The sequence below is a fragment of the Vombatus ursinus genome, unplaced genomic scaffold, assembly GCF_900497805.2.
Source record: "Vombatus ursinus unplaced genomic scaffold, bare-nosed wombat genome assembly UNPS02000582.1, whole genome shotgun sequence".
NCBI lineage: Eukaryota > Metazoa > Chordata > Mammalia > Diprotodontia > Vombatidae > Vombatus > Vombatus ursinus.
Window position 1 is genome coordinate 38,208,535 of NW_020940360.1, and position 18,736 is coordinate 38,227,270.

At 40.7% G+C, this 18,736-nt stretch overlaps 1 protein-coding gene across 1 annotated transcript; it reads right to left on the reverse strand.

Moving 5' to 3' along the window:
- Positions 1 to 1,392: 1,392 nt before the first annotated feature.
- DDO (D-aspartate oxidase) lies at positions 1,393 to 18,516 on the reverse strand. Its single transcript, XM_027855891.1, has 5 exons — positions 18,451 to 18,516; positions 14,794 to 14,970; positions 13,542 to 13,650; positions 11,240 to 11,416; positions 1,393 to 2,225 (listed from the first exon to the last, which is right to left on the reverse strand). Exons 2-5 carry the CDS (start codon positions 14,963 to 14,965, stop codon positions 1,658 to 1,660), a joined length of 1,026 nt encoding a protein of 341 aa, XP_027711692.1. The 5' UTR covers positions 14,966 to 14,970; positions 18,451 to 18,516; the 3' UTR covers positions 1,393 to 1,657.
- Positions 18,517 to 18,736: the final 220 nt, after the last annotated feature.

The following is an 18,736-nucleotide window of genomic DNA, read 5'->3' on the forward strand; positions in this document are numbered from 1 at the left end:
TCTAATTTCTTTAAGCTTCATTCTCTTCATCTGTAAAAACAACGCTTGTACTCACAGTGTTGTTATAAAGAGAACATTTGACAAATTGTAAAGAACTATATAACAATAATAAAAATAACAACTGGCAATTACATAGCCTTTGCAAAGCACTTTATATATGTTTTCTCATTTTATCTACACAACTCTGTGAGGTGGGGCTATTATTATCCCCATTTTACAGGTGAGGAAACTGAGTCTCAAAAGTTTTGGAGACCTGCCCAGAGTCACACAGCTAGTAAGTGTCCAAGGAAGTATTTAATAAACTTGAGGGGACCCCTACAGGACTCAGCCCTGATTGCAAATCCTGGCTCTGCCACTTTCTACATCTGTGACCTTGGACAAGTCACTTCACTTCTCTGAGCCTCAGTCCCCACCCCCACCCCCCACCCCCATAAAATGAGCAGTTGGCCTCTAATGTCCCTTGTGACTTTAGAGCTATGATATTTTGGTGGATCTCTGAAGTCACAGATGAGCGTGCACCTTCAACTGCCACAATCCATTCACTCCTTTTTATCTTGTGCAGTTTGTATTCCTTTCTCCCTATGAATCCTCCAAAGAGGATCTACCCAACATGCTCAATGCCTTTCCCTAGGTTGTCGAACATTCTGTGGGTGACGCTTGGGCCATCCATCTGTTACCCTTTCCCCCTCACCACAGAACCAGGCCTTTTCTAATCATCCATTTCCATGATGGTATCTTTTACACCTCTTCTTTCATGCAAATCGTTGTTGGTAATATGTTGAAGCCAACTTATACCTCCTTCGTGTATCTCTCTTGCTTTTTGGGTCACTTGTAAATTTGACTCTTCAGGGATTGGTATATTCCATAATGATATAGTACAACAAAAAGAATATTCTTGCTAAAAAGATGATCTTTGTGTGTATCACAGAGCAGCTTGAAATCATTAAAAGTATTACCAGGTCCTAAATGCAATCCAGATCATTCTCTCATTCAATTATGGGCCCAGCTTATTACTCATTTTGCAATACCAGGCCTAAACAAGTGTTCTAATTAACTCAATAGGCTGCTTTCTTACAACGAAGACATTAGTATTCATCCACTTGTTTTTTCCTATGTAGATTGTGAATGCTGAACTCTTAATTGACTATGGATTGCACTGAGGATGTTCTATCATATTTCGAGGCTTAATGCAGATTTCTCTGACATCATATACAAGAAAGAGCACCTGGAAGACTTCCCTGTCTACAAAGAATTCCTCTTCAATTTGTGTCCTGCCTACTACATTCATCATGATAGTACTGAAAATATTTAGTGAGCTTATACCTCACAGTTTATTTTTATTGCTATTATAATAACAGCTAACATTTACATAATGCTTTAAGGTTTGCAGAGCACTTTACATGTGTTATCTCACTGAATCCTCACAATAACCTTGTGAGGTGGATGCTCTTATTATCCTTATTTTACCACTGAGGAAGCAGAAGCCCAAAGGGGTCAAGTGATTTATCCAGCATCACATAGCCATGTAAGAATCTGAACCAGGATTCAAATTCAGGTCTTTCGCATTTCAATTTTCACACTCTCTGCCATCTTAAGTTTTGATTGAAGCCCATTGCTGGTGACCAATTACACGGTGCTATATGCAGTCTCATATTATCTACAGCTTTGCCCTGGAAGTGGAGATTTTCAAGGTGGTGATTAATTCCTTGACCAGCTGACCAGCCTGGAGAGCAGTGCCCCAGTGCACAGAGAAGCCACCAGAGCCATGGCCATAGTTGTGAACCACAGGGAGTCGATGTCCATCTCGTATTAATATCTCCTTCTGTAGTCTCACTCCTGGCCGTGATGGCCGCAAGCCCACCTTCTCTTTGATATCCCAGGCCCCATGAAGAGATGGCTCAAGAGCCCTACACTTGGCAAGAATGTCTCTACTATTCTGTGGATCAGGGGACAGGTTCCAGTCATCTTTTTGTCTTGTTCCACCTAATGTTACGTTGAAGGCTCCTGGGTAAATATAGGCCTGGCCATCCCCATCTCGGATAAAATGCTTTACCCAGGGTGCCTGAACTTTAAGTACTTGGCCTCTCACAGGGAAAAGCTGCAAATCACCTACTAACTCTCTGCTTCCAAGGCCCGAGCAATTGACAACAACATCATACGAGCCATGAAGCTCCCACAGATCTTCTACCTTTCTGATGTGGACCTGGCCTCCACGTCCTCTTATCCTAGGAAGAAGAATGATGACAACATAAGGCTTAGTAGATGCTAGCGCTCCCATATATCACACAGAACAAAACAAGAACATCCTTGAGAGCAGGAAGTTCTTTATTCTTTGTCTTTGAATCCCTAGCACCTGGCACAATGTTTGGCTCTTAATACATGTGCTGATTGCTTGATGAATAAACTAATAAGGCAGTAAGGTAAAGGGGGCAGATGTCACGAGGTGTTTCACAGAATCATAGCACCAAGAACTCAAGAATTTGAGGAGATATCAGCGCCATTCTAAACCCAACTAAAAAGAATTGTTGATCTAATATATGCAACAAGGAGTTGGCCAACTTCTGCTCAAAGACCTCAAAAGAGTGAGAACTCATCATCTCTTGAAGCAGCACTGTCATGCTTTGGGACAGTGCTAACTCACAGGAAACTCGTTTTTAATATCAAGCCTCAGTTGGCATCTTTGAAATTTCTACCCTTTGCTCCTGCCTTCTAGGCCCAAAAGAACAAGTCTAATTGTTCTTCAGACTCGAGCATAACATGTTTAAGCACAAAATTCTAGCAAGCATCCTGAAGTCGAGCAGAAATGACCATCCATTTAGATCAAAGATAAGGAAACGAAGCACCCTGAGACTTTTTATGCTTTATTCAGTTTCTGGGCTATTCTAGATGCTGAATAAATATACAACTAATTTAGTCCCCTGAATACAACATGTATTATATCACTTAATTAATAACATTTAATTACATATTGCTTTGTAATTTTTATACTGTTCTCTCATATTGTTTCTTTTCTTATGTTTCATTTGTAAATGCTTCGTCCTCTCAATTCAGTTATAACCTTCCTGAAGTCAGAGGAACCATGAGATTTCTTTTTTAAAATTTTATTTTATTCTGAACTTAATAAGACAAGCATTTCCATAACATAGTAGAGGAGAAAAAAAAGAGATGATTGCACATGAAACTGCAAATCTATTATGTACAACTTGTTATTCCTCTTAAATATATGACGTTATCATGCAACTTTCTTTTTTCCCTTTTTTCTTTCTTCCCTCCACCATAAAGATAGTTAAGAATTAGACAGAGACACAGACACAGACACACAGACACACACAGACACACACGTAAAATCATTCTATATATACTCCTATTTAGTTTTCTTTGGATACAGATAATATCTTCCTTCGTGGGTCCTTTGAAGTTAATTTGGGCATTTATAATAGTCAAAATAACTTAGTTGCTCAAAATTATGCTAGTTCCTTCGAATATATGTCTTAAATCCTTCAGAGTAGAAATCTACTTATTACATCACAAGCCTAATGTGACCACGCCTTATTTCTCTTTAAATTCACCATAGTGCCTGGCCTAGTGCTCTGTATAGAACAAAGTAAATATTTGCTGAATGAAGAAATTTAGGCTGGTAATGATTTGGGGAGAGAAGCAATTATCAAGGTAGAAGGCAAATGGTAACTTATTTGAACGATGTAGTTTCCCCAATCTTACACCATCTACAGCACTCAGGTTAATTTGCAGAACATATTGGTCTTACTGGAGCTAGGACAACCTAGCTCTTCCAGAAAAATGCTATACTTAAAAGTCCTTTCAGACCCACTAGATCCAAGTAAATGGTGTCCAAATCATGCTAGTTTGTTCAAATGTATGTCCTAAGTCCTTCAGAATAGAAACCTACTTACTGTATCACAAGCCTTATGTACCACTACATGTCTGGCCTTAAGAAATAAGGAAAGAATAAGCTTAAATATGAAAACAGGAATCACATAACCAAGCAGCTTATTAAATGCAGGCCAACTTTTTTAAATGTTTGTTCAATATGTATAAATCCAATTTTCTAACTGCTACTTCTTTGTTATGTTCACGTCCTGTCCCCAGATAGATAAGAAACCCCTTGTTCGTATGCCCCCAAAGCCATGGGAGACAGGGATCAAGCTTTGCACCTCTTTGCAGCCTTGGCAGGATCTCAGTTGTGTCTGCTGCTTATGATGTTTATGTTGGCAGCTAGGTGGCAGAGTGCGTAAAGTGCTGCACCAGGAATCAGGAAGACCTGAGGTCAAATTTGGCCTCAGAGACTTACTAGTTATGTGATTTTGGGCAAGTCACTTAACTTCTGTTTGCTTCAGTTTCCTTAACAGTAAAATGGGGATGATAACAGTATCTACCTTCCAAGATTGTTGCACAGATCAAATGAGATAATATTTGTAAAACACTAGGTACAGTGCCTAGTACATATGAGGTGCTATATAAATGCTATAGTAATAATAATGTGTATGTAATACATGTATATAAAATATAATGTAATAATAAGATGATGATGATGATGATGGGGGTGGTGGTGGTGGTGGTAGCGGCAATGGATCACGGCTCTATTTGGGAAATGAATAACTGAAGACTTTGTTTCTGCGGTCTGTACCATTGTCCTGTTCTTAGAAAAAGCCCTCACCAATGCAGTTTCCCACCTCCTCAGACCTGGAGGTCCTGCCACACCACATAGGGCCTTACCAGACACCACTGTGAGAATTATCTCCTTGGGGGAAAGAGAAACAGGAGAAATGCAACACTAACCTAAAATTAATCTCTTAACATGTATCTTTATGCTCTATTCAACAACTGTATCTTTGTAGGTCAAATAAACCTGTTCTTTTATAGCTCTTGCTTATGTCAATCAATCGTTTGTACTATCCTAATACCTGAGCTCAGGACCCCTTCTCAAACCTTTTAACAGATTTCATTTCCTCATATATAAAGTGTTTGGATTATTTCTAATGCCCTTCCCAGCTCTAAAATGCAATGATTCCACATTGTACTATACTTGGTAATAAATAGTAACTATTACTTTAGCCATCAACGAATATCCTCAATAGTAATTTTGTTCTAAGCAGTGACACAAATTTATTCCATGATCAGCTTTCAATATGAAATAGCATTAAAATGCCAGCATGACACCATATGTCTGATTACAGGAAATCCAGGAAAGACTTAGGCAGACACTATAAGCTTTGCATTCTTATAGGATGAAGAACATGCTGAGCTCTTTCAAATTGAAATATAAGTAGTAACCAACAAGGTTTAAAGCAATGACATTTTCAGAAGGAAAAACTATTACAAATCTGGATTACTTAACATTGTGAGACATGGTTTGAAGTTTGGGGACCTTGACAGAAAAGCAAAGTGGCTTTTGCTAAAGCCTTTAAATATGACACATTCCAAAACATAAAACAGAAGTGGGTGTTTGCAAAGGTAAGTGAGCTTTCATTTTTTTGGGGGGGGCACAGAAGAAAGAAAAAACTAGAGCTGGCTTACAGGTTGCTGTTGCTTCATATTCATTAAGAGAAATTAAAGGTAAAAAAAAGTCAAGCTTTTTTAAAGAGATTATTTTTAAATAATATTATTTAAATCAATACTTATAATACATGGGTCTATTATACACACACACACACACACACACACACACACACACACACACACACACACCACTCATACTAACTGAGGTTTGGAAAAGAACTTTCAAAATGGTATTTGGATTTCTGTTTGTCTTGAATGAGATCTATGCTTTTACTGGCATAGGAGATAATCTTGGTGAGGAACTTCCCCTACCTATGGTCAACAAGCATTTATTAAGTACTTACTATGTGCCAGTCACCGTGCTAAGTATTGGGAATACAAAGAAAGGCAAAAATTGCTCTTAAGGAGTTCATATTCTAATGGAAAAAAATATGTCCAAGAAAGTGTACCTATAAGATATATTCAGGATAAATGGAAAGTAGTTTCAGAGGGAAGGAAGGCATTGAACTGGGAGATAGTAGTCCCACCAATGCAGCAGGCAAGAAAAGGGAACAAAACAAAGTTTGAATGGAGGCAACCCAGACAAATGTGAGGTATCACCAATCTGGACAGTGGGAGCCCCAGGGTAAGAGTTACAGAGCTGAAAGAATGACATGTTCTCTCCTGTTTCTCCTTGTAGCTGTCTGATTGATCCTTCTCAGACTCCTTAGTTGGACTGTTATCCATGTCCCAGGGTACCATCCCGGGCCCTTTCCTCTTCAGCTCTGGATCTCTCTCCCTGGACATCATATAGTTATCTCAAACTCAGCAAGTCCCAAATGTAAGATTATTAGCTTTCTCTTCAAACCCATCCTTCTTCCCGACTTCCTTACTCCTGTTGAGGGCACCACTATTTTTCCAGTCACCTGGGTTCAAAACCACAGTCCTCTTTGACTACTCACTTGCCCAGGGAACTATAACCAAATCAATAGTACCATTGCTTGTAGAAAGGGTGAGTAGATCAATTCCTGCATCGTACAAATCATCATCCCTTTCACTTCCCAGGCCAACCCATTCCCCTTCCCTGGCCTTCACGCCTTTATATTTGCTGTTTCTCTCTCCTTCAGAAATCCAGCTTCTAGAGGGTAGAGATTGTCTTGCTTTTGTATTTGTAGCCCCAGGGCTCAGTTCCTTTAATCCCCCTTAGGAGGACTTAGTGTGGAATTCTATTGCCAGTGACAGGAAGCAATGATGCACACCTCATCACTTAAGGCCTGGTGCTCCATTCCTTTCCTCATCAGCAACTAGCATTCTGAGCCTTGTAACTAATTATAAGACAACATAGAAGTTTAAAAATCAGCTCCAACTCAGGAAGTGGTCAGGAAATAGTGGGCTACCAGGGGTGGGGAACGTGTGACGTCGAGGCCACACGCGGCCTTCTAGGTCCTTTGAGTGAGTCCAAGTTTTGCAGAGCAAATCTTTTTATTAAGGGGATTTGTTCTATGAAGCTTGGATTTAGTCAAAGGGCCACACCCAAGGTCACCTTAACTTGACTTAAGTCCTCAGTTTATACCTGCCACTCAAGGGTGTTGTGAAGATCCAATGAGACAGCGTATATGTGGGATACATGGATGTTGCTTCTGCATATCACTCAATCAGAGGTTAAAGTCAGAGAAATAGTTTTTATTATTATTATTTCCACAAAAAGCCAAGTGGAAACCTTAAAGAATGGAATCTGCAGGCTAGGTGGAAGTTGAACAAAAGAGAGTTATATTAGAATTATATTTATAGTTTTATACATACACATATATACATACACATCCATCCATCCATCCATCCATCCATCCATACATACATATTAGAATAAGAAAACACTTTTGGTGGTGAATAGACTGACTGGTTCTGAGGTTAACATAAAAATGGGTATTCCCAAGTAAGGGTCTGGCTGGCCTAATTGTGAGGAGTAGGAGATGTAATTAGGGATGGAAATTAGGCGCTTCAGATAGGCTGTAACCTCTGTAGTACCCATCGAATGGGGAAATGGGAAGGAAATTCGAATGGGGAATAGGGAATAAAACGGTGTGCATTTGTCGATACATGCACTCTCACATGTGTGCTCTCACACATGCGGGACTCCTGGCCTTCCCAGGTCATTAATAAAGCTTCTTCCTGATTCAACAATGGCTTCATGGAATTCATGATATTGACATAGATAACAATATATAAAGTTATTTGCAATATATATGCTATATAAATGTTAGTTATTGTAATTACTCACGCTGCCATTGATTGTTTTGGATGGAGTCTGTCACCCTGAAGTTATATGTCCAATGAAAAAAGACCAAGACTAGTGTCTCAAGAAGGAACACCACTTCATACTAATAACCCTGCAGTCATAATATGCAAATGAGATTTTTCTGCAAAGTACATGTCTACACAGGCCTGTGTAAGTTAAATAACATCTTCCAGAAAAAGTCACAAGTTTCTTTCCCAAGAGAGATGATGTTGCATAAGATCAAGATGTGGTACAGTACAATGATAATAATAACATTTCTATAGTGCTGCATGGCTCGTAAAGCCCTTTATTCAAACAACTCCAAGGGGTTGGCTGTGCAAATATTATCATCCCCATATTACAGATGGGAAAACTAAAGGTCATTTATCATTTGTAGGAAACAACCTGGAAGTGTGAGACTTGATGAAGGAAACTAGCAACTGGAAAGACACAGACTGGCTTGACGCCATCATACTTCGCCCAATCTCTGAACCACCATAGATTGAGAGACACTAGTTTCCTTGGAATAAAAAGTATGTGTTTTTGTAACAGTCACTACTGGAAGAACTGGGCTTGCTTACTAATCAATCAATCAGCCTACTAAATGCCAGGCACTGTGGAGATAACATACAAAGAATGAAACAATACCTACTCACAAAGAGTAGTTTTTGCTGCTGCTGCTGCTGCTGGTGTTCAGTCATGACTGAGTCTTTGTGACTCCATTTGGGGTTTTCTTAGCAGAGATACTGAAATGGTTTGCCATTTCCTTCTGCAGCTCATTTTACAGATGAGGAAACCAAGGCAAACAGAGTAAAGTGACTTGCCCAGGGTCACACACCTAATAAATGTCTGAGACCAGAAATGAATTCAGGTCTTCCTGGGTCCAGGCCCAGCCCTCTATCTACTGTAGCACCACCTAGCTGCCCTTCCTGGTATATAATAGTAACTTAAATGTTGCTTGATTAACAAGAGAGGCTATGGGATGTATAGTTCTGATTCACAGAGTCAAGAAGAACTAGGCTGAAAGCATGGGTTTGCCATTTATTATGTGTGACCCAGGGTAAGTTACCAAAGCTCTGTGGTCCTCAGTCTCCTCACCAGTAAAATGGGGGAGTTGGACTAGTGAACCTGTGGGCCTTGTGTGGCCCTCTAGGTCCTCAAGTATGGCCCTTTTATTAAGTCAAAGGGCTGCATTTGAGGACCTAGAGGGCCACATGTGGCCTCAAGGAGACAGGTTCCCCATCCCTGGACTAGAGAATTTCTGAAGTCTCCTCCAGCTCTGGTTCTATGATCCTATGGGCATCTCTGCAAGGTTTTTAAAGAGAGAAGGAATGCACATCTATACAGGATGGTTTAGGTATTCTGATAGAAAAAAGGGAAAGTCCAAATAATCTCCAAACTTGCCTTCCCACCATGATTCTTCAGGGAACTTCCTAAAAGGAGCAAGGAGAGGGCATGTAGAAATGCCATCTGGTCATGATCCTCAGGATATTACATAAATTATTAAAACAGTGACTTATCTTCTCCTTAGGAAAAATGAATATCTTTAGTTCTTTGTTAAACTCTAAAACCTTGATTTGTGGTAGAAAACAAATTTTCTAGAAGCTGATATTACTTTTAAGGGGGTGATGCTTACATGGCAACTATTGTCTGATAGCCTGTTGGGTAAAGTTAACATTTTTGACTTAGAATACTACAGACTGAAAGCTAACATTGTATGAAAGAAGGGTAGGAGGGAACCAGCTACTTACTGAGGCTTCGAAACAACCCACGATTGAGTTAGCCAAGCATCTGGGCCAGCTCTATGCATAGACGGAGTGGGTGGCTGCCTACATCTTAAGGGTACCTCGAGTCCCCTTCTGCCTGCACATGTCTCTCTCACCAACCAGTCAGGGCACATCCCTCCCTCTTACCTAGCATGAAACTCCTATTCTTTTGAGTAGGCTAGAAAGTTAAGGGCATGTTACACCTATATTATACCCTAGGAAAGAAGGAGGAAGAAAACCATCTTCCATTAATGTAGTAGCACAGTTTCTCAGATAGCCAGCTATCACTCGAAAGATGTCTTAAGGGTCCAAAGGAGTGGAACATAAGGTAAGTAAATTTCCTGGGGGGTGGAGGGGTGGAGAGGGAGACAGGTTGAGAAAGTTCTTCATGGGGTAGAAAGGGGAGCTCTACTCAGGAATGGTAAACCCCTAGGGGACCCATATTTGGGGGGTCCTGGGCAAAGAAAAATGAGGGCCCTTAACACCTGAAGTTATAAATAATAACTAATATTTAAGGTTTGCAAAGTACTTTTACACATATTATGTCATTTGAGCCTCATAAAAACCCTGCTGGCAAAATATGCCTATTTTGCAGATAAGAAAACTGAGGCTTAGGGAAGATCACAAAGCTAGTTAGTGACTGGACAGGATTTGAAATCAGGTCTTTGTGATTCCAAATCCAATAGCCTATCCACTACACCACCTAATTGCAGTGTTAAGTGCAGGCCACTGAAAACATGGAGAAGTTTTGCAAAAACAATAGCAAGAACAACAATAATAAAGAGGATAAATGTGAGAAATAATTCATTTGGACCCCTACTGTATTCTAATCAGTTTGATATAACACATAAATCATATAGGGATAGATAGGTTCTTATAGTAGAGCTCAAACTTTAATGTAATGTTTACTACTCATTTACCAAGTTATGAGGCTCACTTGTGTAACCACAAGAATGCTGACAAAGATATCTCCACCCAGTTTTATTCAAATTCCAATTCCAAACCTAGCATGGTGGGATGCCTTGATGCTTTGGAAAATCCCCCAATTTATTTTTGTACCTCCAGGCCATTCTCTCTTGTCCAACACGAGCAGGTGACCATCTTATGACCACTTAGTACAGGTGCTCCATGCTTCACCATGACACCCCTCCCCACCCCGCTAATATGTCATGTCTGGCCCTCAAGAGCAAGTCTATCAACCCATGAGATTCTGTATTTTGCCATGCCCTTTTTGCATATTTGGATATCAAACCCTATAAAAAGCGAAGTACTGGAAGAAGGGGGCATCTCAGATCAAGAGGAAGATATGAGGTTCACTTCTTTAGAGAGAACCACGGACCTTAAATAAAGTGCCATTGACTCAGAGCTCTGCCTCAGCCTCTTTTATTGTAGGTTGGGCAATTTTAACCCCCCCACACAGTAAAAAGAGCACTAGCTCTGGAGTCAGAGGACCCGGGTTCAAATCCAACTTCTGACATAATGCCCATGTGACCTAGGGCAAATCATTTAAATTCCCTGGGCCTCAGTTTCCTTATAAAACAAGAGGAGTAGGACTAACTGGTCTCTAACATCCCTTCTAGCTCTCGTCTTAGGACCCTACGATCTCTGAAGGTGCTCCAGAAATTCCCCAATTCTCTCATTGCAATCGCTGCAAATTCTTTTGCAGAAAAGAAAGTAGGAAAGAACCTTTGGGGTTACTCACCTTTTTTCCAGCCACGGCAGATAGGAGAGGGCTTCGCATTTCACAGTAGTAAAGGCTTGGCCAAACACATGCTGTGGAAATTTCTTCAATTCTGATTCAGTCATGTTCCGAAATCCCAGCACAGTGTCAGCCCAGAACGGCCTCTCTTGGTGGGGAACAGTTCTATATATCTGCCAGCTAAAAGCCATGGATTGAAGAGAGCTCGTCAGCTTTCATGGAACGCACACACTCAACATCATCAACAATAACAACAATGGCCTCTATTTCTATGGCTATTTAAGGCTGGCAAGGTGCTTTACGTATGTTATCATATGTTATCTCACTTGCCCCCATTTGATAAGCTTCTTGCTATTCATCTTGGCCTCTCTCACTACTGAGCACAGTGGTGCCTCGTATGAGCACACAACAGATATTTGTCAAGAGAGCAAACAAATGAGGTGTGACTATAAAGTCACGAGAGAGGATTTTTCAAGTGGAGTTTTTAAACTGGCTCTGAAGGTAATTGCAAAAGCAGAGTCTCCAAAACTATTTTGGATCAATACAACAGGTCAGAATCAGGATATAACCTTCCAAAGTACTACTAATAGTCAATTATAATCAATCAATAAACATTTATTAAACAACTATTAGGTCATATGCCAGGCACTATGGTTTGGTGCTGGGGATACACAGGCAAAAATGAAGTAATTCCTGTCTTAGGAACCTTACTTTGAAGAGGAAAGCAAATTCTGGTTTCTCAAAGGATCTCCTGGCTTTATATTTATATGTATATAATCTCTTTAACAAAGCATCCTGGGACAACCCTCACAAACCATACCAGTGCCGGTTGAAAGAAACAAGCTGTCACTCTGGTGAACATAGGGGCAGTATAGGACCAGTGAGGCTTTTCCCTTCCCCCCCAAAAAAAGTACTTTGCTTTTATTTTGTATACATTTCACATGTATTTATATGTGTGTATGTGGTATCCTCCTCCAGAATGTAAGTTTGAGGCCAGGGACAATTTGGTGTAGGTCCTCAGTACCTCCTGGCACATAGTAGGCATTAATAAATGTTTGTTGATTTGGTGAAGAAAACATTTAACTATGTTCAGCATCCTCTGCTCAAGGAGCCAGGAAAACATATGACAGGTTTTTTAAAGATGTCCATTCCCATTACCACAATTCTGTAAAGGAAAACATGGAAAAACTTCTTAATTCTGATCAATGCAGTGACCCATTGAGTCTTCCAAAGATAGACAAGCATGATTCCCATTTCTCAGTAAACAGGTGGCAGGCTATAGGTGTGGGATGAGACATACATTTTCAGATGTGGGAAATATGTTGATATGTTTTTTCTGAATACTCCTAGGCTAGCTACATGAGGTAGCAAAGTGAGTTGAGCACTGAACTTGGAGTTACGAAAACCTGAGATCAAAACCAGCCTCAGACACTTGCTAACTGTGTGAGCCTGGGTAAGTCACTTAACCTCAGTATGCCTCAGTTTCTTCATCTATAAAATGGGGATAATAATAGCACCTGCCTCCCAAGGTTGTTGTGAGGATAAAATAGATATTTGTAAAATGTTTTATAAACCTTAAAGCACTATAAAATTGTTAGCAAGCTATAAGTTTCAAAGGAGGACTATTTTTTTCCAGGGAGGGGTTGTTATTGAGAAATGATATAAAAAGAAAAATTATCAGTAAAACATCAAAAACATATGGTAACATCTAACTTGACCTAAAAAATGCTCAACCTTACTTACTTATAATAAGAAACATTCTGTGGGGAGTCATTAGGAAATGACAGTGATACTTCAAAAGGTTCAATAAAACATTTTTAAATGTCCATCTAAATGGATAAAACTAAAACATTCTGGAGGATTCATTTTTGTGGTATACCTCTCTCCCCCACTGATGCCAGATAAATGCAGTCTTACTATACGCAAGTATATTATACTTCTATTTATACATTTCAATATCATGCTATGAAAACCATTAGTCTCAATACACAGAAAACCATGTTCGGCTCTTCCCTCACCATAGCCATTTTTTCCACTGTGTTACTTCCTAACTAACCATTCCCCCAAAGAAACACAAAATTATTATTTTTTTTTGCAAGGAACCATAGCAATTGTTTATTGTCTCTAAAGCAGCTAAGTATTATCTTTCTATCTTTTACATTTCATGAAAGAAGCCACTTTTCAAATGCTGTTTCTAATTCCCCTAGCATTTGGAGCACCGCAAGCATATCTTATGATGAAGAGCATGTTTATTCACAAGTGTTTGACATTTTTTCAAAGGCCCTCCTGAAATTTGCTCACTTACCCAGATATTAGGTGAATGCCAGCATCTATAGCTTCTGATGAATTAGTGATTGCAAACAATCTGTCAAAGGTTTCTTGAAACCATTGCTTCTGCAGGTGAATTGGTGTATCTATCATTATGACATAAGAAAAAAAGGGAAACAGATGGAGAAAATACAGTTTTTAAAAAAAGACTTCAGACCAGCTCCTCCCTGAGGATCAGAAAATAAATTCAGAAACATTTTCTTTGATCATATCACTCCCCTGTTTAAGAAGCTTCAATGGTTCACTGTTACTTCTAGGTTGAATTATAAATTCTGTCTGGCATTTAAAGCCCCTAAAAATATGACATCATCTTGCATATATGTTAGGTGAATTGGGCATGCCCAGACAAGCCTGGGTTACTCTAGAATAGACTATGGACAGAGTGCTAAAGTCAGTAATGAAAGAAGTGAGGATTGCATGTTGACAGGACATAGGATTCCCACCCCCCATTTCAGAAAAGCAAGGCCTCCCCTCACACTTCACAGAAATTGGCCCTTGGACCACTGTCTTTACCGTCATGTCTTTCCTCCCCTTGTTTGCCAGAGCCACAACTGTCCAAGCCAGGGGTGCGGAACCTGCGGCCTTGACGCCCCACCCCTGGTCCAGGCCTAAAACTGTAGTGTCATAACTGAGCAAGGAGAGGTCAAGAAAGAACAATGGCTCAGGCTGATTCCTTTCCTGAGCCACCTGTCAACTGTAGATGCTTCATGCTCTCTGCTGCCTTGCTATTTCATGGGGTTTTGTTCTTGCAAACTATTCACCCCCCACTAGGCTTTGGACTTGTTCTTGGGTTCTGTTCACAATCTGTCCTTCTGGATGAATTGTTTCTGCAGATTTGTGACCTTGGGTTTTCCATCTTAGATTTCTGTTTGAAACAGGTCCTTCTTTTTTCTTCCCCAATCCAGACAAAATGAATGAACAGAAAGGGAAACAAATATTGATTAAGTGCCTTCTGTGTGCTAAGTGGGGGAGGGGGCTCTGTACAGGAGGGAGTAGGTGTAATATGTCCTGAGTGAAGACGAGATACAAGAGGAGTGGTTTACTTCCTCCCAAGCATGCTCTCAGATGGTCTGTTTGTTAAGAGCTGCTAATCTCTGGCACCTCATGCCCCCACCACCAATGCCACAGTCACCATTATCATGGCAGCCGTGGGCAGAGAACCAAGAAAGGCCTACCCATCTTTATCAGCAGAATTCTAGTCTAACAATGCTAACTGCAGTTTCACTCACCTGGATAAGCATGAGGAATAAGTATTCCAGCTGCTACATCGCTAGTGGTGTCAGGTGTAAATTTATCTGAAATAACATCGATGGAGCATTGTGGGATAGATTCAGAAATGCAGACAGCTGTGGAGAGCCCAACCACACCTGCACCAATAACGGCAACCCTGGTCATATCCATTGGCTCTGTGAAGGTGGGGGAAAGAGAATTCTAAAATACTGCTTGGAGACTTTCCGTTCTTCCAACAGAAACTGTGCTTCTGAAAAACTTTCATTAAGCATTGAATTAAGCACAACACAGTATAATAAAATGTGATACAACAAACACATACTAAGTGCCTACAGTTGCCTCTGACTGATGGACTCCCATTTGGATCATATAATTTTAAAACAACAACGTGTTAATTGTAGGATTTTGTCCAGTCATTTTTGTTTTTGTTTTGTTTTTTCAGTCACACCCAACTCTTTGTGACCCCATTTGGGGTTTTCTTGGCAAAGACACTAGAGTGGTTTGCTATTTCCTTCTTCAGCCCACTTTACAGATGAGGAAACTAAGGCAAACAGTGTTAAGTGACCTGCCAAGGATCACACAGCTAGTACGTGTCTGAGGCCAGACTTGAACTCATGAAGATGAGTCTTCCTGACTCTAGACTGGCACTCTCTCCACTGTGTCATCTAGGTATAGGATAGCTTCTATTAATCGTGGACCCATTTCTGATGGGATAGTTACAAGGAGAAAGGTGAGATAGGTGTAATGAAACTAGGATAGAATTCAGAGCTGGAATGGACACCAGGAAGGAAGGAAACAAGAATTTATTAAGCACCTACTATGTGCCAGGCACCTTACAAATATTATCTATTTGATCTTCCCAACAACACTGGGAGGTAGGTGCTATTACTATCCCTATTTTACAGTTGAGGAAACTGAGGCAGACAGAGATTAAGTGATTTGCCCAAGCACACAGCGAGTAAATGTTGGAGGCTGAATTTGAACTCAGATCTTCCTGAGTCCAGGCCAGAACTGTATTCACTGTACCACCCAGCTGCCTTAGAGATCTTCGAGTCCAATGCCTTCATTCAAACTCATCATACCCAAGGCCTCTTATACATGGAATTCCAACCCGAGGTACCAAAAAGACCATAGGTGGTCTGGAAACAAGAGCTCTAACAGGGTTGTATTGGAAGGACACACATCCCATGCCAAAAGTTTCTCTGCAAGATTAAAATGAATCTGGTGGTGATGACACACATACTTGAAAATCCATATTGTCCTTGGGACACTTCCAAGACAGGAGTTAATTAGTTCATCAGTAGGCATGTGAGGGAACCTCTGGTATGCGCTCAGGTCCATAAGATAGACTTTCCCAGGTAATTTTGCAGCAATGTACTATTTAAGACCAGTACTGCAAAACTGTAAACTTTATGGTTACAACATGTTCTCATAATTACTCTTTGATTCCCATTTTACCATTGGTTGTGCCCATTCTTCCTTGTTTCCCCCAGCAAGCAGACCAGCCCTGAAGTCTATAATATGATTATTGAAGGGAGCCAGAAAATCTCACCTACCCCTCAAATTTCTTACCTGCAGTAAAATGAAAAGAACATTGGATTTGAGTTGATTAATCAACAAGCATCTATTAAACACTATGTGTCAGATATTGCGCTAAGTTCTAGGGATACAAAGACAAAAAAAGAAACAGTTCCTGACCTCGAGGAGCTTATATTCTAAAAGGGTTAACAATATATGCTTATATAGGTAAATAGAGAATACTAGAAGACGAATACAAGGTAGTTTGAGTGCTGACTTGGCCACTTCTTACCTATGTGACATGGGTTAAGTTACTATGGGGCAAATTACTATGGGGCAGTTAGGTATTGCAGTGGATAGAGAACAGGGCCTAGAGTCAGGAAAACCTGAGTTCAAATCCAACCTCAGACATTTGCTAGCTGTGTGACCCTGGGCAAGTCACTTAACCTTGTTTGCCTCAATTTCCTCATTTGTAAAATGACCTAGAGAAGAAAATGGCAAACCACTCCAGTATCCTTGCCAGGAAAACCCCAGATGGGATAACAAAGATAAGGACACAACTGAACAACAACTTTGCTTCTCATTTATAAAATGTAAAATAATGCTACCTCCCAGGGCTGTTTTAAGGAAAACACTTTGTAAATATTAAAGCCACCTAATTGTGAGCTGTTATTACTATTACTTGAAATTTCACTGTTAGAGGTCATTCCTTTGGGTTAAGGATTTGCCAAGAGGTCCCGAAGTCCTCTGATAATATTTTACTCTTCTGAGAACATTTGTAGTTAACCCTCTGAAGAGTATTTCTTCTGCAGATTGTTTGGGTGTGGATAGGATAACTACTCAAAAGGAAAGGGGACACAGAATAGTAAATTTTAATGAAGGCAGGAGGAGGGAAGAGGAAAGAACGCAATTTGAAAGGGAGTGGGGAGGGCTCTGCCCTAAACCAGGGACAGCATGGTCTAGTGGGAAGAACCGTTAGAGAACTTGGGTTTAAATCTAGCCTAAAACACTTACTACTTGCAGACACTTAAGGGACCTTGGGAAAATCACAGAACCTCTTTGAGTGTCAGTTTCCTCATCTGTAAAAATAAAGCCTTGGTTGGGGCAGCTAGGTGGCACAGTGGATAGAGCACCAGCCTTGGAGTCAGGAGGACCCGAGTTCAAATTTGACCTCAGACACATAACACTTACTAGCTGTGTGACTCTGGGCAAATCACTTAACCCCAATTGCCTCACCTCCCCGAAAGAAAAGGAAAACAAAAGACCTATGATAGGTACCGAGAGGAGGAAGAGGAAGGTCCAGACAAGAGGTAGGAAAGTAACAAAGACAAGTTTTACTCTTCACAATTTTTCTGTTGGGGGTCAGCCTTGATCAGCCTCATCATTCTTGGCTATAGAATATCTAGCCAGGGGTGGGGAACCTGCAACCTCAAGGTCATATGTAGCCCTCTAAGTCCTCAAGTGTGGTCCTTTGACTGAATCCAAACGTCACAGAACACATTCTCTTAATAAAAGGCCAGTCTAGCCTGTGTGGGCCTTGTGATGATGGGATAGAGAAACAGAGCAGCATCACTGTTGTCATGGAAAGAGCTATGTGGATTCAGAGTCCAAGGGCCTGAATTCAGATTGCAGCTCTTCCTCCTTGGTCAATTCACTTAACCTCTCTGGGCCTCAGTTTCTGCACATGTAAAACCAAGAGGTGGGACTAGATCAGGAGTTTGTAATCTTTTGGGGAGTCATGGACCCCTCTGGCAGACTAGTAAGGTTAAGCCCTCCTCAGTATAATGCTTTTAAATGCAGAAAATAAAATATATAGGATTAGAGAAAAATTGTAAGTCATCAAAATATTAAAAAAAAAAAAAACCAATTTCGTGGACAGCAGGTTAAAAACCCCTGGAGATGATCTCTAAGGAACTTTCCCTCTTGGATCCTGCCTTAAGAAACTGGTGAATGCTAATGGCATATTACATAATACTACTTAAAAGCAAAAGAGGAGCTGTGGGCACGAATTTTAGCAGCACTCACTTAAGACTCCCAGCTCACCAGCTTCCAGGCCACCTTTGAGGCACTCAGGACTCTGCAGAAACCTCTCACATTTAGACAATTACACCTGGTTAGTGAAGTGAAGGAGAAAATACCTGGACTGTACAGGTCTGGGGCTTCAGCCTGGGAATCCACCGAGCACTTGAAATCAAAACACTTGTTTTCCCAGAGGAAGAGGAGAAAGAGCCGAGTCAGCTAGGGCCAAAAGTAAAGCTGCTCCCCATTGGAGGCATTTGGACGACGCCCCCGCTGACTTCACTCCCCATTGGCCAGTGGGTCTTTTCGGCACTCGAACCTCTTGATCTCTCCCCCGCCCTAGGAACTGGGGTCCCCAGGAGGGAGCTTATACGTTAACGTTGGCAAAGCTGCCAGGAGATTTAC